The following is a 23,354-nucleotide window of genomic DNA, read 5'->3' on the forward strand; positions in this document are numbered from 1 at the left end:
TCATTCTAAACCACTATTTCCAAAATGTTGTGAGATCAGAAAATCTGAAGGCCATGAAAGCATTAAATTTAGTACAAATTGAGGTTCCCTCACTATAAAAATTATGGAAAGTAAGCTTCTTATAAAGTAAAATAGTCGCATGATTTTTGCACATTAATGCTTTGGTTGCACCCTAATCACAAGAATTGTTATTCTTTCAAATGATATGTATGCTGAATGGTATATAAAACTAGTGATATATCAAAAACTTAGATCTTTATTTTATAAAATTATTATCATCTTGGCATTGCCTAGGAGCCCACCTGGGCAACTAGGTACCCCACTGTCACCCAGAATCACCTGATGTGTTGACAAGTATGATTAGCAGTTTACTTTAAAACAATTGAGCACATCAAGAGGGGGTTCATGTCTACAACCCTAGTTGTTGTGATCAAATCAAAAAGACCAGATGATTTGGTCTTTTGAATTTAAAACTATAGGAATTGTGTGTATATTTTATGGTCAGTCACAATAAAATGCTTCAACCAAGGCTGCAGAAAATGCATTTGGACCTGCTGGTTATTTATTAGTAGCTGACCATACTTACATGCTTGCTTGATGGATGTGCATTCAATTGCAGATCCAGCACTTGATCCCACTTATAGATAATCAGTAAATCAGGAGTAGTGGGCTAGGTGAGGTCTGTAAATGGATTGCATTTAACAATATCTGAGTCCAATCTGAATATTGAAAAATGACATCTGAATCCAATCCGAATTCTGATCAGATTTGAAGATCCTGGGTTCGAATTTGAATCCTAATGAACTTGGATCAGATTCAAATTTAATCTGACACTGCTTTAATTTTTAAAATACAAAAAAAAATTTAAAAAGTTGATGACTTTTTAATAAATTCATATAAATATGACATACTAAATATATTATATATATTTTCATATATAATATAATATACAATTATATATTTTATAATTTCAAATATGACTATCTAAATTTATATATTAAAATCAATGAATATTATAATATAATCGAATTTGGATTTTAACTGGATTGGATGGAGTTAAATCCACATCCAGTAATGCAAATTGCAAAATCCAGATCCAATCTGATTGTGTAAACACATAATCCTAATCCAAGATATTTGGATTGGATATCAGAACAGACATCAGACTTTCAGAGGCCATTAACAACCCTAGGCTAGGTGAGGTATATTTTATTTTCCTGTACAACCATGCCTAGCATATCCAAATTTTGCCAATTGATCAGCTATAGAATTTAGTTCCCTAGGAACCCAATTAAGGTTGACATGCAAGGAACCCAAGATGTCTCTGGCCTCTGTCAGATAGTGGGCTAACCTCCAAGGTCATCCTTCTCTCCTAACCATTTTATTGTGTTTGCAGAGTTTTGTCTTTTGCAATTCAGAGACTTGTGAGGATAGCTAGAATTTCAGCCTTTGTTGAGTGAGATGCCCCTATCAAACTAGGGGTGTAAACGGATCGAATTCGAATCGGATCAGGCAATATCCGAATTCGAATCCGATTAGAAAATTTGATATCCGAATTCGATTTGATATCTGACGGATATTGAAAATTAATATCCGAATTTGAATCTGATTAAATATTTGAATATTCGATTCGATTCGAATTTGATTAATTAATTATTTTAGCTAATTAATAAATATATAAATTATTTATATAACTTAATTATTATATATATTATATAAAATATTTTATATAAGAATTAAATAATCGGTCGAATTCGGATATTTATCGAATCGAATCAGGTCATATCCGAATTCGAATCCGATTAACTATTCAGTAAGAATAGGATATCCAAATTCGACCGATTAAATATTCGAATTATCCAAATTCGATTCGATTATGTCGAATATCGAATTCAAAATCGGATTTTCGAATACCGTTGACACCCCTATATCGGACCACTAAAAACCCACCAAATTTTGACATCCCTCTTCTTGAACAGACCACCAACCCCTGCTGAAACGGGGTTACCAATGGCACTACCATCAAAATTTACTTTCAACTCCAACACTTCTGGTATAGGACAGCTTCTGGTAATAATACTTAATGGTCTAGGAGATGAACGCAAGATCTCTAACAAGTTCATTTGAAGATCACCCATCAAGATGCCTTTGAACTCAGAGGTTGCTTAACTGAGACTTTATTATCCCTCACTCCCTCCTTAAAGTCTTACTCACTGGTTGTTTTGAACTGAAAGACTTTATTGTTCCTATTTATTATCCGTCACTTCCTCATTAAAAACTTTATTATTCATATTCTGCCTTTGAACTCAGAGGTTGTTGAACTAAGTCTAGCAATTCCTATTTGTTTTGATTTAAGTCAAACTGGTTTTAATTTTATTCCAGATTAAAGTCTTTCTAAATTTGAATAATTTTATTCCAGATTATCATGCCCAGCTGTGGAAAATTTGAATGAGTACCCTCCATGTTTTAATTTTCTAAATCCTTAACTAGATTTCTGGTCCTTGAGGTAATTTGGGGTCAGTGGTTTGAGTAGATTTTTAAGAAGGCACCAATCTGGTCCTTATCAAAATAAGAAAATGGCACCAATCCGGTGCTTATCAAAATGGGTAATCTGGTCCTTCAGGTAATGGGTAACTTCCAGGAAGGCATGCTTGGTCGCCCTAGCTTCCACTTCAGCCCCTGCCCCACCTAACACCCTTACAGTGTTGAATTATTCTTAGGACTGCATTCTGGAAACTCGGGGCCCCACAGGGCATGCCCCACATCACATTCCAACCGTGTATTGTAAATAAACATCATTCTTTCAACGACAAGTAGAAGAGATGTTCCCAATGCACATTGAGATGAGCCTGTGGGGCGCTGATGTGATTTCTGTGGTGTATTTGAGTATATCCTACTTTTTTACGAGAATTTGCAAGAGAAATCTTCTTCTGTGTTCCCTAAACATTTTTTTTCTTCCCTTCAAGATGGGTGAAGATCCCATTATCAAAATAAGAACTTGGGTCAGTTTATCATCTTTGAGTTTGCTTGTATCTACATAATCCCATGGCAACATCAGTCTATCCCCCTTTGTGAGTTTGGTAAAATAGAGAGTATTTCAGGTTAGCATTAATTTAGCATTTTAGTTGAGTAGAACAGATGATTTCATGTTAGCATTAATCCCATGGCACCAATCTTGATTTGTTGCATGCTAGTTGAGTAGAACAGAGGTTTCACTATCACTTGACTTGAACTACTTTGATGAATTGGTCTACTGTCATCAATTTGAGACTGTAGCATGATAGGTTTTGGTTTGTTGCTTTACCCAGGTAGCTTTGCATTGTTAGCTTTTAGAACTCGTTGGCAACAAGAATGAGGTTTGAACTCAAGTCAGACAGGTTGTAATAGGATATCTGATATGAACTGCCTTATTGTCATCTACAACCAAATAATAAAACAGAATAATAAAGGTTTGTGTCAAAAAAACCAGGTTGTGACCTTTTGAAGTTATGTTGCAATGAGCTAAGTACTTGATTGGGGGTTGTAAAGGAGAGTCTAGAATGGGGATTACCTTTGCTATGAGTAAATTTGTAATTTCCTTGATTTTGTCTTGCATCTTGTGTATTATCTAGCATGCCACTCATGAATTGGGCCATCAGGAGATTTTAAATTTATTAATACAATCACTTCTGTTGCTTATCAACAACAACAACAATTCATATGCAGACTTCAAATTGAGTACCATGTCTGTGTTGTAAACTGCTTACAGCACCAGTGAGTGATTTTTACAAGTTGGAGTGTCTAGAAAAAGCTAAAGAGCAGACCAAAAAGGACATGGGTTGAAGTAGAGAAATGATTTAATGGACCACAATTTAACAGTAAATATAGCACTGAACATAGTAGCATGACAGAACAGATCCAATGTAGTTGACCCCATATAATTGGGACAAAACTTAGTTGATTTGAGTACATGTCAGAGGTATAAAGGCGTCCTCTCTAGGAGGAGGGGATGAGACAAAGTCAAAAGTTTTGGGAAGGATTCAATCATCAAGGTGGTTGGAGATCAGGGTTACCTACAGAACTACCACCAAAATTTAGCTTTATTCTGTTGAGGAGGAGATCAGCTTACATGAATAGTGGGAATGAGGAAGAGGAGCCTGCTACTGTACTCCAACCTCAGTCATCTACTGTAAAAACCTTGAACAGATCCAATGTTTTCAGCCAATTTAAGAAATCGGTGGTTATGTTTTTCTACCAATTCATCCTTTGATTTTCCTTTTCCTTGGAAGATCCTAGTGTTCCTCTCTTCCCAGACTGCTGAAACAATAGCTGATCTCGTTGCTCTCCACCCTGTCCCTTTTATTTGGTTATCAGAAGCTCGAATTGAGTAGCTATTGTTTGGTAGTGTTTGTTTATGTTTCTCTACTTCGTTTTATCAAGTTCTATTCCCCTGGCTTTTGGTTTTTGGTAAGTTTAGATTTGTGGGTAGTGAGGTTCAGATTTGGTAAGTTTATAAAAAAAAATTAACGTGAAAAATAATAGCATTCCTATATTTAGTAAGTGCTCATGAACATGACTTGAACCATTGGTGCCAAAAATAGTAGCAAAATATTTCACACGAATTCCTATAAATTTCACGTGTTAGGATTCCATTTTAAGTAAAACTGTTGCTTTGTCCATACCATTTAGCTTTTAGTATATATATGTGATGTGATGTTATTTTAAGTTTTAACTTGCAATTTTTGAAAAGTAATATTTGAACTAATGCTTTGTTTATGTTGTTCTGCCTCCCTAGATGTAAATGAGTGTGAAGATCCGAAGGTCAATTCATGTGAAAGTATTTGCATTAACACTATAGGATCTTACTACTGCTCATGTCCAAAGGATAGTTATGGTGATGGTATAAAGAATGGGAAAGGCTGCACGCCGAAAAGCAAAGTTTTTCCGGTGATTAAGGTCACTCTAGGTAATCCTCTTTTTTTTTTCTTAAATAGTAAGGTATTATTTATTAAAATAAAGTATATAATATGTATACATTTAACAGTACACAGACAATGCCTCAACTGAAAAAGGAAATAAAAGCCATTATGGGGCTTATACCCAATCCCACATATATAGGGGTGCAAGTTGGGCAGATTGGGCTAGGTTTTAGTTAAATCGAAGCTCAATCATAAGAATTGGGCCTAAATCTTGAGTTGAGGTCAAGTTTAAATTAAAAATTCAAATTTAGTTCATACTAAAATTTGATGCATTTGGATTGGGTTGGGTGCCTAGCCAAACTTGGGTTGAACAATCAGTTCACACTAAAAATTGATATGCATATACATATATGTGTGTGTATGCATGTATGAACATATGTATGGTTTATTAAAAAAAGTATGCATGCAAATGTATCTATGTATTCGAATATAGATGTATATATAATCAGGTTAGGATCAGGCCAGGTCCGGACTACCTAACCCAAAATATTAAGAAGTCTGAACTTTTAGGCTTGAGTCCAACTCAAGAACTGATAATCTAAGGCCAGCCCATTTAAGCCTACAGGTTGGATCGGTACAAGCTCAAGTTGCAACCCCTAATCCCACATAGAATCGGGATTAAGCCTAGTAAAATAAATCTAGAATTAATCAAATGCCCAAAGCAAACATGCCCCTCAAAACAATTACACCCTACAAACCGAAAAGCTCAACATGAACCTAAACAGGAATATAGAAACAGCCAGAGTTGTCTACCTAACAGTCATGGATCTTCCTCTACCTCTTCTACCCATATCTCTATTACTACAAACTCCCCTGATGTTTGGCGTCACCACCACCTCGTCATAGAAATCCGCTAACTTTTTGAATCTTCTACAAGAGGAGGTAACCTAAGCTTTCAAAGGACCAATCCAAACTAATTCTCTCAAGATCCGAATCAAGTCTCAAACTATAATTGTGAGTCAAAGGGCGGGACTTCATTATTGAAACTTCTTTGTATCTGAGACATCTGTGCACTAATCCACTTATCCAAGTGTGAAAGACACTCTAAGGAGTTTTCCAAAGATTAATGCCTGTTCTATGTAGTGGTTCATGTTCATGTGCCAGTTTGAAATACTTGACCTTTGGTCTTGAACCCTCCTCTTTTTTTATTTAAAAACTTGGTTTAGTTCTTTGACCCAATGGAGTGTGTGATAAACCCTGAAAACAAGGTGAGTGCACACCTCTAAAACCAATCCAGAGGTAGTAGTTTCTTTCCTTATTGTGGTATTCGACAACATGATTTGTCTATATCTTTATCCGGTAACCAACCAACCAAACAGTTCCCCCCACCACTCTTGGGTACCAAGTCAAGCTTGAGCATATTCTGAACTTTTCTCACTGGGATTATCCCTTTGGACTGTAAACACGGTATCATTAGAAGAGAGAGCAAATATTAAGGGTGAGCAATCGGTTTATTGTTTAAAAATTAAATTGAATAAACCAAAATTTTCAAACCAATGTTTGAAATGGAAAATCAGATTGAAACTGAAATAACTAAAACCATAATTTTTTGTTCGATTGTTTATTAAAACTGAATTTCTTTAAAATATTAATATACATCAACATATTAATATATATTATACAAACACAAACCTTGCTTAATTTGGTTTTTTTAGTTAATGGAAGTACTTAACTTGAAAGTTAAAACCAAAACCAAAATTTTGTAAAACTAAATTAATCGATCCGAATTAATTAAAAATCGAAGTAACCAAATAAAAAAAATTAAAACCAAACCAATTTTTTGATTTTATCGGAAAATGTTCACCCCTAGCAAGTATGAGATAGAGACTACAATTTGGTTCACCAAAGGGTAACAGATTGGTTTCAGATGTAGGTTGGAGCCACACCACTCAGCACTGCCTTTTTTACGTCAAAAATGCACTTGTTCCAAATTTGGACAGCATGCCCAACCTTCAATGAATTGAGAGGGTATAAATCAATGGTGTTGGCCTCACAATAAAAAAAAAAAACAGAAAACAAACTGGGAGGGAGAAAATAGCACATTATAGAGGTTAATCATTTACCAACCTATCAACAAAGCTCTGCCATTCATCATGATCACCATTGGACTAAGGCCATCACAACTGGAAACAAGAACCTAGGTATTTCTACTCTGTCTGAAGCATTTTATTGTCTTTAGTTGGTCCTTCCACCACGAACTAAGGCCACTTAGGGCCTACTGGTTCATACCATGACAATCTCAACTAACTTTTATTGAAGATAATGTTCAGGGAACAAGACTGAACATTAAACTGAAAAGGGTAGAGGTTTATGGGTAAGAGATTCATCCACACTCAAACTAGAGGTCAAACTATGATGACATGGCACATATATATCACATGTTATATAAATATTATAAATAATATAATACAAATAATGTAATGATTAAATGTGATGAATAAATGGCTAGTTTTTTAGTTTTTAAAGCAATTGCTCAAGGTTCAAACCTCCTAACACACATTTTCTTTAAAGGGATTGACTATGATATGGAAAAGATATGATATCGGAAAAATGTCTCACCATTAAACTGGAATCATAAACATGATAGGCAATCAGTTGTTATTTATCAAAATTGTGGGCTTTTGATTGGTCAAAACTCTTTCGACACCATGTCTTTCCAGCACCAGAGGTTTTCTATTCTTTAAAATACATGTGTATTAATATAATATGTAAATTAAGATTCACAAATGAACATAAATGCCTTCAAAAAATAAATGAACACAAATTGTATTAATGGTAACAAGACAGTATGCATGAAAAAAAATGTCATGGTTCAATTCTTTCCATTTTCATTTTGAAAATTTCACACATTTGAGACATGGGTGCATTTTGAAACTGATTGAGGGTGTGAATTTGGTGCCATTGAGTTCTAGATCCATGGAGGGAAAAACAATTTCCTCCTAGTTCTAGAGTTTCAACATTTTCCACTGCCAAAAACTTAAACCCACTATCTGCACAACCATTCTTCTACCTATCAAGACAGCCCATAAGTATCTATAAAGATAGTGATTAGATGTTGCCTATTGAACAATGAAAAAACAAAGTGCATTGCTCCAATAACTTCGTCCTTAAATTAAAAAGCAAGATGCCATTTATTCCATTCCATTTTCTTAGCTCTAAGGCGGCATTGTTTTTTGGATTTTGAGGTGGGGGGTGGGGGAGGTGGGAGTTGGTCAATGGGATTTTATTTTCCATTGACCAAGAACTCCATGATTTTTTTTTCAGATTTATGTGGGGCCTACGGAAAATTTATTTTTTGGGTAAGTGATAGCCATCTCCTAAGTGGGTATTAACTTTTCCACAGGGGGAAAGTTGCCAATACTTGGATGGGACAAAAAACACTCATTTTAATAATTGATTTTTATGGCTAAATTGGTCATTGTCTTATTTACCTAGGAAATAAAAAACATGAGTAATGTACTTACCAGGGTAAGTCTTTCTTGGAAAACACTTACCCATTACCCCAGTAAGTGTTTTTTGATTTTGAGAGGGGGGAAGTTGGTCAATGGGATTTTAGTTCCCATTGTCCAAGAGATCCATGTTGTTTTATTATTTCTTTTAGATTTATGTGGGGACTAGGTAATATTGTTCCCTTGGTTATACCAATCTCCCATGTGGTTAAATAACTTTCCCACTTAGGGAAAAGTTGCCAACACTTTGATGGGTAAGTCTTTCCTGGAAAACAGTTACCCATTGCCCCAGTAAGTATTTTTTGATTTTGAGAGGGGGGAAGTTGGTCAATGGGATTTTAGTTCCCATTGTCCAAGAGACCCATGTTGTTTTATTATTTCTTTTAGATTTATGTGGGGGCTAGGTAATATTGTTCCCTTGGTGATACCAATCTCCCATGTGGTTAAATAACTTTTCCACTTTGGGAAAAGTTGCCAACACTTTGATGGGACAAAAATGCTTATTTTAATAATAACGAAATTTTATGGCTAAAACAGACATTGTTTTATTTATTTGAGAAATAAGAAAACATGGGTAAATAACTTATCGAAGGGAAACAGGACCTAAGCTTTTCTAGGTTTTCCAGGATTAAGCTGCCCAATTTTCTACCTACTAAAGTTCTGAGCAACATCCTGAGAAATAAGCTACCAAGAACCATTAGAGAAAATCTTCCTACTCCCATAAGCTTTTCTCAAAGGCAAAGACACTACTGGAAGGTCCAAAAACAAGAAATGACACTCTTCTCTACTCAAAAACTCCTAACACAACCATTAAAGAAAAAAAAAATCCCTTTATAAATTATAATTAGCACCAACCTGTATATCTTGACCAGCTATTTTCATCCAATTACTTTAAAATATGTAGGCACGACATTGTATGCATGCTAAACCAGGAGAAAGAAATTTTCTTTATCAATTAAAGATACACCAATAGCTATAATTAAAGAAAGAAAGAACAACCAATCAATTCATTTTTATCAAATTGCATGTTTGCACTTCAGCTCATGCCAACTTATAATGGACAAGACAGTACTTGACGTGCACATAGATTTCCATAAAGTTCATAGAGCCGGTATATCATACCATAAACTCATGAATTTTAAAAATATCGTGACTATATATTTATTAGTACAGAAATGAATTTTCATATTATTTTAAGGGGGCATTCTTTTTTGGGATTTTAAGAGGGGGGAAAGTTGGTCAATGGGAATCAAATGGGATATTGGTTCCCATTGACCAAGAATCCTATGTTCTGTTTTTCTATTTATGTGGGGACCAGAGAAAGTTTACCTAGGTTGGTAAATAATTTTCCCACTTGGGGGAAAAGTTTCCAACACTTATATGGGACAAAAATGACCCTTTTAATAATGAATTTTTATGGTTAAAATGGTCATTTCCTTTTTTGCTTGGAAAATAAAAGAACATGGGTAAATACACTAACCTGAGTAAGTGTTTCCCAAGAAAAAAATTACACAGATAATTACATTTACCCAGATAAATAAATTACCAAAAAGCAAACGGGGCCTAAATCTAAGTAACTCTATATGATTATAAGATATTTATGACATTTTCATATATTTTAACTAGTACAAAATCTAATACAAAGTCTTATAAGAGATTAATTCAATAACCATGTCGAATAATATTTTGGAAGATGGGGAAAAACTTTGGCTCTTTGGGCAAAACAGCATGGGTTGTTTTAAAGATTCTCGTGCATGAGATATTAACATGGCTGTGGGCTATAGAGTATTTGCAACCGACATTCTTTTTTTGTCAAAAGATAAGTAAAGAATTGAATGGGATTATGCGCCAAATATAGAAACCTCCAAAACAGCTTAAGGTGTTTTCTTTTTTCAAATAGCCAATGTTTTTCTCGAAGATGGAAATGACCTCACATAAAAAGTACCAATATATATATATATATAGATCAACATCTTTAAGTATTATATATCAATTCAGTTTCAATTATATGTGCTATCACTTAACTAAACAAACGATCATGTGATATTGACTGTTTCTGTTTCACTCTCTCTTCCATTTTTGTAATGGATGTATTAATAATCCCTAAACATGGCATGCAGGTATTGGCTTTGGGATCTTACTTTTCCTCGTTATTATTTCTTGGTTATACTTTTTCGTAAGGAAAAGAAAGCTCATGAAATTAAGAGAAAAATTCTTTGAACAAAATGGGGGATTTCTTTTACAACAACAATTATCTTCATATGATGAAGGTGGTTTTGAGTTCATAAAGATCTTTAGAGCAGAAGAGCTAGAGTTGGCAACTAATAATTATGATGCAGATTGCATCCTAGGGCGAGGAGGACAAGGCACAGTATATAAAGGCATTCTACCAAATCATCGAGTAGTAGCCATTAAAAAGTCCAGAATAGTAGATGAGGGCCAAATTGAGCAATTTATAAATGAGGTTATCATTCTTTCACAAGTTAACCATCGAAATGTAGTAAAGCTTTTAGGATGTTGTTTAGAAACTGAAGTTCCATTATTGGTTTATGAATACATCTCCAATGGAACTGTTTCTGACCACATCCCTAAAAAGCATGGGGCTCCCTTGATTTCTTGGGAAGATTGGTTGAGAATTGCAACAGAAACTGCCGATGCACTTGCTTATCTACACTCTGCAGCCTCTATACCTGTCATTCATAGAGATATCAAATCTGCGAATATACTATTAGATGATAATTATGCTGTAAAAGTCTCTGATTTTGGGGTTTCAAGGTTACTTCCTATGGATCAAACTCAAATAACTACATTAGTACAAGGAACTTTAGGGTATTTGGATCCAGAGTACTTCCACACTAGTAAATTAACAGAGAAAAGCGATGTTTATAGCTTTGGAGTAGTTCTTGTGGAGATCTTAACAGGTCAAAAGCCCCTGTGTTTTGAAAGATCAGAAGAACAAAGAAATCTAGCTACATATTTCACTTCATCAATGAAAGAGAATCGGATCTTTGAATTAATTGAGAATCAATTTGTAAATGAGGGAAATTCTGAACAACTTCTCACAATTGCTGAGCTTGCAAAAAGATGCCTTAGTGTAAGAGGTGAAGAAAGGCCCACTATGAAAGAAGTATCAGAAGAACTAGAAGGGTTGAGAAGGGAGACACATCCATGGGTTCAACCAACTCATCAGGAAGAGAGTGAGCACTTACTATCTAATTTCTCAGACCTCTATCCTATATCATTAAGTGATTACCCTTATAATGCATCTGGGCAACATAGCATGGAGAGCAGCAAGACAATGTCAATGAAATTTCCTCGCTGAGATGGTCTAACACATGTTATATTAATAAGTGCATGCCCTCTTTACATTTTATGTTTATGGTGTTTGAAATGGTGTTTTATCACATTTGTAGATGAACCATATCTAAAAAGAGGCTATTGTTCTGGATAAAGGATAAGTTAACTTCTTATGTTGATACATGTCGGTGTATACCTTTTCTGATAGAAGAGTACCCATCCTTAGGTAATTGTTGTAGCAAGAAAGAAATAATGTTTCAATGTATTGCATAATTTTATTAGATATGCTCAAGACATGTTCTACAAGTTACCTATTACTCATTTCTCATTTTTATGGGTCAAAGTAATGATAAAATGCATATATTATAAATTAAGGCTTCTTAGATTATATAATTCAAAGAATTATACGTCATTCTAAACATGTGTTGATTGATGTTTTACCATCTTATCTGGAAAATATTATTACCTTACATATCCACAGTGATATTTGTTTGGTTTATTCATTATGTCATGTATAAGTTCAATATAAATATGCCTAGAAAAATTAAATAATAATATGATTTAACTCCATCATCAAGAGCCACATCAGAAGCCATGCAAAAGATTTTACAAGAAAATAATATGTAGTTTTTCCTAAAAGTGTTTGCTTGTCTACCCTGTCACAACTTTCAAAAAATTAATATTTTACATTATGCAATTCAATCTCTTTTTTCTTAACGAAACCCTTGATTATCTTTCTAACACATGGAGACAACTAGGTTAACTTTTGGAAAATCTAAATTAAATATTGTGGTGATCTATCGAACTTTAGCTTTAGCTATTAATTAAGGAGCCCACAACCTCCTTGGAAGACAAAGCATTAAGCTTTTCAATTATGCCACTTTAGTTGTTATCAAATGGCTCCTTAGACAAAAGATTTATGTAGTAGAGAGGCTGAATCTTCCAAAGAAACACAATGTTTTACAATATATGAATGAAATGAACATATGATTAATATTGTCTAAAAACAATCATATATACAATAACTCAAATTAAATATGGAATTTCAATCTCCTAGTTGTTGTTATAGGCATAAGGATGAACTGTTTAACCATTCCAAACATCATAATTCTGTTGGATGTTTAAGAAATGTGATGGTAATATATATATATATATATCTTTTCTACCCTGATCATGTTCACATCATCTAGGTTCTCAAGTGGCCCCACCTATCGATCATAGGAGAAGGGTACCTAATTCCTTCCCTCTCTCATCCAAGCCTCTCCTAGATTGGTTTAACTAATGCCTTGGGTTTGAACTCATTATCGAGCCAAAACAATTTTAAACATAATTGTCAGGTTGTCTCATCACCTCCGTTTTGCTTGACTAATGAGGTGATGACTTTAACTCAGCTCAAATGAGTAGTTTTCTGATGCTCATAGATTGGAGACTCCACTATGGAGTTCTTGGATGGTAGGTGGGGCCCACATGGAGGCCATTTTGCTTGAATTGTTCTTTTTTATGAATAAGCATGCTTTTATTTTTTCTGTAAAAAAAGAGCATGCTTTTATTTTATCGCTTTATTTCATAATGATAATTGCTTCGTTCTTGTTAGTTGTTGCTTAATTGTTTGATACTTTGCTTCTCCCTTCGTATGGTTGCTGACACATTGTCTACACACATCATCTTTTATTAGAATTAGAATCACTTTGTGCTATAGGAGAAGGCTATAAGCTTAAGCCACTGGATCAATGTACTTGTTGGCCGTGCTGAAAGTTCTTATGAGCTACCAATCTAAAATGCTCATTTGTTCAATAGGTAGAGGTTAGAAGGCTAGCAACCTTGTGGAACCATTGAGTCAAGATGTCAAACCCTCTCAGCATGTGTCACGCTCTATATTTCATCCTAATCATTTAGGACGTTAGCTATCTCAGCTTTACTTGCTTGCATGTTCTTTGCAGGGTGTATTTTAGAATAAATATATAAAAATCCAAAAAAAAGTAAGAAAATAAAAAAGAGGAAAATTATTATAAAAGAAAAAATCAAATCAAAATAAAAAATCATAAAAAAAAAGAGAAAAAGAGGAAAAGAAATGAAAAAGATCAATTAGGAAGTGTTGCAAAATTTAATTTCAAAGGAAATGAGAGAAAAAGAAATAGTATAAAAAAAAAGAAAAAAAAGAAAGGAAAGGAAGATAATAATAGAAATATGAAACACTAACAATATAAAAGTATATATCCAAACAACTATAAAAAAATAATAAAATAGAAGAAAAGAGAAGGACAGAAAAATGAAAGAAGTGCAAAAAGAAAAGAAAAAAGATTAGAAAATGTCACAAAATCCAAAGAACAAATAAAAAATAAAATAAAAGAATAAGATAAATTGTTAGGATCTTGGCATAATTAATTAGGAAATGATAGAAAAGAAAGTAGTACCTAAAGGAAAGTAGAAAAAAAAGGAAAAGGAAAAATAATAATAAAAACAGAGAGAGAGAAGAAACTTTTTTATTTTGATTAAGGAATAGGATGAAATCCATGTTAGAAGAGAGAGAAGGAGAAAGTCAGAAATAAATAGAAAAGAAGAACAAATAAATAAAAAATATATAACAAAAAGGTAATTAAAAGAGGAAAAAAATAAAAAGAAAAGGGGGAAAGAAAGGGGAGGATGGAAGGTTACTATGGTCCAAGTATTAACGGAAGTGGTGCAAGATTAAAATAAATAAAAGGAATAATAGTTTAAAGGTAAAAATAATAAAAAATATAAAAATATGAAAGATATAATGATAATTTTAAATAACTAGAAAATTCAAAGGAAAATCTTGAAAGAAAGGAAAATAAAATAAAAAATCAAGAAAGTAGCAAAATAGAAAAAAAAAAAGAGAGGGAGAAAAAGCAACAAACAAAATCAAAATCCAAAAATCACTAAAAAATAAAAGAGGGGAAAAAAGAGAAGGAAGAAAGATTGGTGTAAATTTCACTGTGTTGTGTGCTAAAGTTTGGGGACTAGTGAACCTTGTGGCAGCTGAAGGTTCTCTAACCCTTTACCATTTGAGGGTTGTAAAGTATGAGGACCAAGGAACCCTCAAGCAGCACTAAAGGTTCTTTAACCATTCACCATTTAAGGGTTGTACACTAAAGTTTGAGGACCAATGAATCCTGTAGTGGCGCGCTGAAGGTTCTTTAATCCTTTACCCTTTGAGGGTTGTATGCTAAAGTCCAGGGACCAATGGACCTTGTACCTGTGTTGAAGGTTCTCTAATCATTCACCATTTGAAGACTGTACGCCAAAGCTTGGGGACCAATAAACCCTGTGGTTGCACTAAAGGTTCACGAATTATTTATCATCTTAGGGTTGTGCACCAAAGCTTGGGGACGAATTATGCCTATGGTTGTGTTGAAGGTTCTCTCCTTGTTCACACCTTGAGATTGTATCCCAAAAATCTATGTTTCTTCTTCTGAGACATAACGTTATTTAATTTTTTCCCTCTTAAATAGTCAAACATATATGAAATAATGGTCAGTGATGTCTGAGTATACATCATGCCCTCACCTGAAGCCTTCTTGTAGATGTCTGAGTATCTTGATGCCACCACAACTATATCAATGCATCGTAAAAATGGTCAGTGATGTTGTAGCCTTGATAGGAACCATGCATTAGGCACATGACATGGACTTGACCCTTATTGAGCTTGATAGGCCAATGTAAAAAGGAATGTTTCAAAGTTAGGACCCTACATCTATGGTTTTCCGTTTTGGCAAGAACCAAATGTGGCCGACATTGGAAGAAGCCGCATTTCTGTAATATATGCCGCTTAAGGATCAAATTATTTTCCCTTACAATTTGGGTATCACAATGGGCAACTCTCTTGCATTGTAGAAAGATGAACATCGACATGCCAGATGATTAGTCCATGAGCTTAGGATTCCTAGTGCGGAGAAGTGAAAGAAAGAACTCAGACTAGGATCCCAATATGGTAGCCAAATGGTAAAGGAACAAGCTATTGATGGCCATTGCAGGACACCTACTATTTCCTATTGACTAATATTGGGTACATGTCGCAATCACTAATGTATTATTAGAACTATTCCAACAACCATTTGAGAAGAGACCCACCATAGTGCCCATGATACTGGCGTAGTTGCTGAGAGTAACACATTGTCTTTTAAGAAGCTACACTTGAGTAAATGAGGTTGATTCCCCATATCTCTCATCCCCATGATCGCTATTTGATTTTTTTTATTTTTTATTTTGTTTTCGTTCAAACATGATGTATAAAGCATACTTTAAGCATGTGACTCATAGATAGTGACTAGATCAGTTGCTCGTGTCATGTAACAAGATTCTTTTCAAAATGATCCTATTAACACCTCTCAGCCTATGAATTTGATTGCTTCTTCATTAATAGAGTCCCAGGGTGCTGGCCTTTATCCTATACAATGAATATCTTAGACATCAAGAGAGATTTGATGAAGTGTTAACTCAATTTGATGCATATTTGTTGAATGGTCCCAATCAATACCACCTCTACCTCTCCTTATAACAATAGTGACCTAGTTGACTACACCGATATTCTTTCCTACTTTTGCATCTCCTCCCTTTATGACATCTATTGCACCCATCACAACTATTTCACCACTCCTTTGTCTTCACCAATTCAGCTTCTCAACTTATCCCACAAACTACATTCAACCTTCACATGTAGTCTTCATATTAGCCTCTTCCCATCATGTTTAGTGACAATAAGAACCTGTGTTCCATGCCACCTCTTATATTTCAAACCCAACTAGAAGATGATGTAGGGAAAGTTGAAAGACAAAATGTGAAAAGTGAAACGGGTACACAACTTGGGAGTTATAGAAAAGCTTGACGAGAAGCACTAGGACGTAGTTTGCTAATTTGAAGGAAGAAAAAAAAAAGAACTTGTGGGAAAAGTATCCAAAACTTTTTTATACCACTTTTTTTATAATATGGAATTAGTGTTAGGTCAAGCTAACCTAGAAGCTATGAGTGCAAAACTCAAGGGAGACATTTCTTGATTATGCATATCATGGTTTTCAAACTGTTATTGACTCAGACGATCGGACTGTTCAGACAACCGGTTCCGTTTTACCTCAAACCCGATCCCTAACCAAAAACCGTTAAATCAATCAACAACCTATTGTTCCGAATAGTGAACCATTGACCCATTCAATGTTCTTTTACCATTTTTATTTTTTATTTTTTATTATTTTTGTTAGAACAGACCGTCTATTTGAACTGGATGGTTAAACCGTCGACTCAAAAACCGGTGGCCAAATCAGTTCTATTTTCAGGTCGCTTTTTAAAACTATGATACATATAAGTAACAGGAAATGGCAATTAAATTGCGTCATCCCATGCCAAAGATAGAGATGGTCATTGCCTTCATTAAAACAATAAAAGATCCAACACCTAATTAGTACTATTGAGGTCAATCAAAGAATGTTTTCAACATCTAATTGATAGTATTGACGGAAAAACCTTGGGTTTCAAGAGTCAGTATTTATCACTTGCAAGAAAAGAATCTTCTTAAAGCAATGATTAATGTCATTTCTACTTATACTATGTTCTACTTCCTTTCAGTAAAATCTTTATGCATAGATTTGGTTAAGAAGCATAGAGCCTTTTAGTGGAGAAGTAGTGGGGAATTGTAAAATCGGTTAGTTGGGATAAGACTTCTCAAAGAAAAGCTGAAGGTGGAATAAGTTTTATGGACCTTTACTCTTTCAATTTAGCTTTGTTATCAAAATTGGCATGGAAAATCCTTAGGGATTCCTTGCCTACCATAGGCCCTTAGGACTAGAGGAGTGATCTTATTGGGTGAGAAGTTCTTCTGCAAGGGGTGAGATGGTTAGTAAACAGTGGGAATCTAATTAACAATTGGGATTTCTTAACATTGACGATTCCAGATTAATGGAGCCAAAACTAGGACTTGATAGCCTTGCTAAAATAGTAGACCTCATAAATGTGGGTGTCAAAAGCTTGAATCTATATATCATCAATTCTCTTTTTTGTCCCGTTTTTTCTCTTATTAAAATCAGTTTTCAAATTATCATACATTAAAAAATTATTAAATTTATTTTTAGTTTTTAAATATGAGTTTATTTTCATTTGTTAGAAATATAAGAGGAGAGTATAGAGGTTTACTATCATGCAACACGTGCACATGCATGTGCATACGTGTGTGCAGGGCAATGAGACACTTTGGAGATACACTTTGCTCATACCTCGTGTGGTTTGAGAAGAGCGGTTTTGACTTTTGATGTTTCAACCGTGATGAGATTAAGAGGCACTATTCAAAATTAATAGTCATTAATTGGTAACTACATTTTATAAAAATCATGTTTATATATATACACATATTTTTTATAAAAAGAATAAATAATATAACAAATTTATAAAAATACAATATAAATAATATATTTATAAATAAATAAATAACATATATATATATTATATATTTATATTTATAAATATATAACACATCAGATTGAATAGTGGGTAATATAAATCCGATACAATCGAAAAATCTGATCAGAGGTGATCCAAATTTAACCAATTTGCACACCTATGTACCTCAAGGAGTTTTAAAGCCACGGCCCCATGTCCAAGAAAACATTATACTTTGTGCCACAGCACAGTGTTTTCGATACAATAGTATTATAAAACATGGTTCAGTACCATTGAATTTGTCATAAAATTAAGCAATAACTCTTGAACAGACCCATTCCTATCCTATGGGCCTTCTCGCACATCTGAAAAGGATACCTTGGTAATTAAACAAATGAGCCAGACATATTATATCTTTATATTGCTTGCAATATGGGTTTTGGATGGGTGGATACAAGAGGCTTTTGACTTTGGAGCGCCTTATATGCCACTCCCAGCCTCTTAAGCTAAAGTTGTTGTTGGCCGGACTGATTGGTTGGACCAATGAGACCAGTTTTTGGGTGGTTTAATTAGACAAGTTGAACTAAAACACTAGGTTAAACCGGTTAATTGTTGACCAAGAAAACTTCCTGGTTCAAATTCTCATCGTTACTTTTGCTTGAAGAATCAAGTTTATGACATCACGTCTTGTGTGGAATCTGAAAATTTATTTTTAAAAAAGTAAGTGAAGAAACATTGCATGTATACAAATCAATCTAATAGCAAACGTACAGAACATTCAAGGCAGTCGAGGTGGGTCCCCTATCTGTGACTCCGATGACAATGTTCCGATGTATGCTGTAAGATTTATTTGTATCCCTTGATAAATTCAGAGTTTCTTAAAAGAGGAAGCTTTGCTCTTGCCTCTTATATGAATTACGAAAGCCCATGGTTTCCGTATATCCATCAACATCCAATACATTGTTTGGGACTGTTCAATAACTGTCCTAATATCTAATTGTTGACAAGGATAAAATTTTCAAAATCCAAACGCTGATCTGGACCATCCAAGCGATTCACCTCCATCGAACTTAGAAGCACTAATATATATTATTTATTTATTTGCTACATCGAATCACTAATTCTCTAGGTAATACTCCCCCAAATCTAACCTCAATTCCCCTACCAGTTTTGACTTTTAAGAAATCAATATTAGATATGAGAGCTCTTCGAAAACCCTATAAGAAAAGAAGCCTAAAAGAAGCCCTGGCCTGCAGGTTAGTTTAATTTGTTGTTGATCTGTGTTTCAGTTTTCCATATCCAGATTTTAAGCTTCCAGCATGTAGATGTTTCTTGAAAGTTAGAAGGGTTTTCAAACAATGTGTTTCTTAGGCTCGTATATACGTGGCATGCATTCTCTAGGAGCAAACAACTCTTTTTCCCTGTTTGGATACAGAATTTTAAATTTGAATAGGTAGGTATCTACATGATCATAGTAGTTATATTAATGATGAAAATAGCCTGCATGCATATCTTGTTGTCTAGCTTTATGGGCTTAATTAAAGTTTTCTTTGTTCGTTAATGGTTGGTACTGAAACCATATAATGCATTTTTGAACTAAATAACTAATGATCGTGTATTTGAAATCATTGTAGCTTTTTAATGCATTTCATTCCGTGCAGTTTTGTCTATAAAAGCTAGCTAATAGATGTAGGAAAATGGGGTTACTGTAACTTTAGAGATACTATCTTTAGAATGTTATTTGTTCCCACTCAGTTTCATTGAGTTTGCTGTTGGGTTACAGGCAAATCCGTTCCTAGGATACAACAGAACCTTAGGCGAGAATCTGCAACCAACAAAGTTGAAGAATCTCCGAAGAAACCTTCTGTGAGACTATAGCAGACCGGACTGAGAGAGAGAGAAAATGAATTTTGAAAATATGTACTTTTGAAGTCTGATTCATGCTCCTTAAATAGTTTATGAAAAGGTATGAAGAAAAAGTAGGTACTGGTTCAAAGAAGACACCTTGAACACTATTTAAAAAGTAGTTAACAGTTAATGACTGTTAACTTTGAATTGTGTCTCTTGACCACACCTGATCGAATCATAACCGTTGATCTCATCAATAATCAGCATCGCACCAAAACTAAAGCCGCCATTCGCCGCACACGTGCGCACAAAGTGCGCCTCATTGCGCCGCACACGTGCGCACGCGTTGCGCAGTATCAAACCCCCATATTCTCCTCTACTATTTATAAGGATTTAAATCAGCTCCTATTAAAATACTGAAAACAAAGCTTATAATTTTTCAATGTGAGACAAGTTCAAAATTGAATTTTGTAAGAAAAAAGTTAATTTTTCAATCAAATGTATAGGTACAATTTCTTATATAATTGACCAATCAAACTTATTGGATTTAATATCTTATAAGATTAAAATCCAACAATAAATACGGCTCAAGTATTGCACTTCGAATTTACAGAATTAATTGTATAAGCATCCTTCTATTATTTTCACAAGCTTTGTGAAAGGCAAGCAGGCTATATATATATATATATATATATTTGAAAACAATGGGCTTACGAAAACTGGAAACTAAAGTTTTTGCTGTAGAGGTTGGTAAGTTCCAAACAACGTGATCAGTTGATATGTTATGAAACTGGAAAGTAAAATCAAATCAGATCTCATGAACCATGCAATATGCAAAAATGGTATAAAAATTAACAAAGGAATTTGATAATGCAATCAATTGAAAGTTAGCGCAATAATAATTTAATATTCTTAGATAGTCTGGGTATGGCGGTGTCCTGAATCCGTAGGTTGTGTTTGGTTTGAAGGAAAAGGCCGAGGAACGGAAAAGTAGGGAAAGGCTGTATTTTACACTGTGCTTGTGATGTTGAACATGGGCCAGGATGGGCCCGGATTGGCACCTGCGCTTAAAGACATATATACTGGGCCAACCAGATCTGATGGGTTTAGAAGTTTTGGACCCACCCTAGGCCCAGGCCTGAAAATTTATAGGCTGTCCCTACCTTTCATAATTGGTTGAATTATTATTATTATTTTTATTAAATTTTGTTGTTATTGTTGTTATAATTCTCTTTCTTTCTTTCTCTTGAGGCATGATTTTTGTTCCGTTAGACAGTAATTATTCATTATTTTATTATTTTTGTCAAAATAATTAAAAATAAAAATAATAAAAAAGAAAAACTTAAACGTTTGGATGAAAGCGCATTAATTCGGGACATGTATGACACACTATTACATGTTCATTCGTTGTGCTTACCTAACGTGCATATTACAGTCCGGCCCGTTCTTATGTCCATATTGCGAGGTCCAGTAATTAAACGAAAAGCTTTATTTTCCTCTTTCGTGCAGGAACAAAACGATGATCTTGTTGACGAACAGTAAGAAGGAAATGCTTTGGCCCATGTTGCTTTATCTCATCTCAATAGGGATGTTGGTAATGAAGGCAGAGGCAGCAGCATCGACATTGTCTCACACAAAGCCTGGCTGCCCAGAGCTATGCGGGAACACTAGCATCCCCTACCCTTTTGGCATTGGAGATGATCCAAACTGTTTCGTCAATGGAGATTTTAAGTTGATCTGCAACACTTCTAGTGACTTTCCCTTACGGACCAAGAGCGGCCTACCCATTCTGAACATATCGTTGCAAGGTCAGCTTAGAACCTCCATTTGGGCAGCTGTCAAATGTTACATGGGAGGGAACCAAAGCTTGAATGGATATGACATATCTCTTAGACTGCCAGATACCTACAGGGTATCCAACACCAGAAACAGATTCACTGGTATTGGTTGCGATATGTATGGCATTTTGTACGACTTCAACCAGGAGGTCTACTATGTCGAGTGCACTTCATCATGCTTGAACGATACCACAATTACGGGGTCATCTTGTTCTGGCCTTGGATGCTGCCAAACCACGATACCCAAGGATCTGAGTTCTTTAGTCATACATATAGGAAGTTATGGCAACTTCACCAACACAAGGAATATCAGTATATGCGCGTATGCCATTCTGTCAGATCAGGATTGGTTCACCTCACAAATGTTACCTCTCTGGAACATAAGAAATAACGTGGAATACCTTATACAAACTGGGTTCAGAACGCCGATGGTACTTGACTGGGCAATTCGAAATGAGAGTACTTGCGAGGAAGCACAAAGCCAAATGATTGGCTATGCTTGTGGGAGTAACACCTACTGCACTAACTCCACAAATGGCCCTGGATATCTTTGTCATTGTATGCAAGGTTATCAAGGGAATCCTTATCTCCCTGATGGATGTAAAGGTAGGAATTCAGTTATAAAGATCTCTTTTGATTCAGTACTGTTTAAATAGAAAAGATAGCATAATCGGATCAATTAGCCATTCAAGTTATTACAGTCTACTCAATCCAACACCTGATCTTTTATAACTAGATTATTTATTAAATGATATTAGAACATCCAAGTTATCAATTTGTTCAAAGGAAGGTTTTCAAGAGGGCTTATTTTGTATTTCCAGTGTTCGACTGGTCAGCTGCAAAGAAGACATGCGAAAAAGGAACTGCCAGTTATGCATGTGGGAACAACACCTACTGCTCGAACTCCGACGATGGTTCTAGATACATTTGCCACTGTATGGAAGGTTACCTTGGGAATCCTTATCTCCCCCAGGGATGCCAAGGTATGAGTTTACTAGATTTGCTTGAAATTTTAATAGCAAATATTGCCTAATTTAAATTTGGTCTAGGAATAATGTCATTGGGTCGGCTTAAACGGAGAGCCTTCCTTGACCCAACCCCATTGGGTTGGTTGGGTATTGTTGGGTGTCTTGATTTAGTGTTGGGTTGGGTGCGGGTCAGGGTGAATCTGACCGCTATCTGTCTCAAGTTGAGGCAGGGAGCAGTAGGTACTGTATTTAAATTAGGAAATACTTTGTATTTGGATGCAACTCAAGTCCATTTCCGGAGAAGCACCATATCGTTTTAAAAGAGGAGACAAGTGGGCTTGCATTTAAACTTATTAATGGTTGGTGGGTTTCTTTAGTGGACTTCTAATGGTTTGTTTGTTAGTGGGTTTCTTTGGGCTAGGTTTAGTAAATGCTTGAAGGGTTAATCTTACATTAAATGCCCCAATTGCTAGTTATTGTTTTCCATATAAAGCCTTGTGATCTCAAACCAGAGGATGAAATTCTTTCTTTTGTTTTGAGAAGCCTTTAGCTTCTCTAGAGAAATGAGAGAATTCTCTTTTTAGGTGAGTGAACCTCCATTCTTATTGT

The 23,354-nt window shown here is 34.8% G+C and overlaps 1 protein-coding gene across 1 annotated transcript in view; it reads left to right on the top strand.

Moving 5' to 3' along the window:
* LOC148791570 (uncharacterized) overlaps positions 1-23,354 on the top strand; it is a 121,118-nt gene that overhangs the window by 93,551 nt on the left and 4,213 nt on the right. Inside the window, exons 2-5 of the mRNA XM_088888236.1 lie at positions 4,775-4,945; positions 10,528-11,683; positions 21,584-22,383; positions 22,536-22,760. Coding sequence (XP_088744362.1) covers positions 4,775-4,945; positions 10,528-11,683; positions 21,584-22,383; positions 22,536-22,760 — 2,352 coding nt within the window. The remainder of the gene's footprint in view (positions 1-4,774; positions 4,946-10,527; positions 11,684-21,583; positions 22,384-22,535; positions 22,761-23,354) is intronic.

The sequence above is a fragment of the Nelumbo nucifera genome, chromosome 5 (assembly GCF_055504915.1).
Source record: "Nelumbo nucifera cultivar China Antique chromosome 5, China Antique-T2T, whole genome shotgun sequence".
NCBI classification, from domain to species: domain Eukaryota; kingdom Viridiplantae; phylum Streptophyta; class Magnoliopsida; order Proteales; family Nelumbonaceae; genus Nelumbo; species Nelumbo nucifera.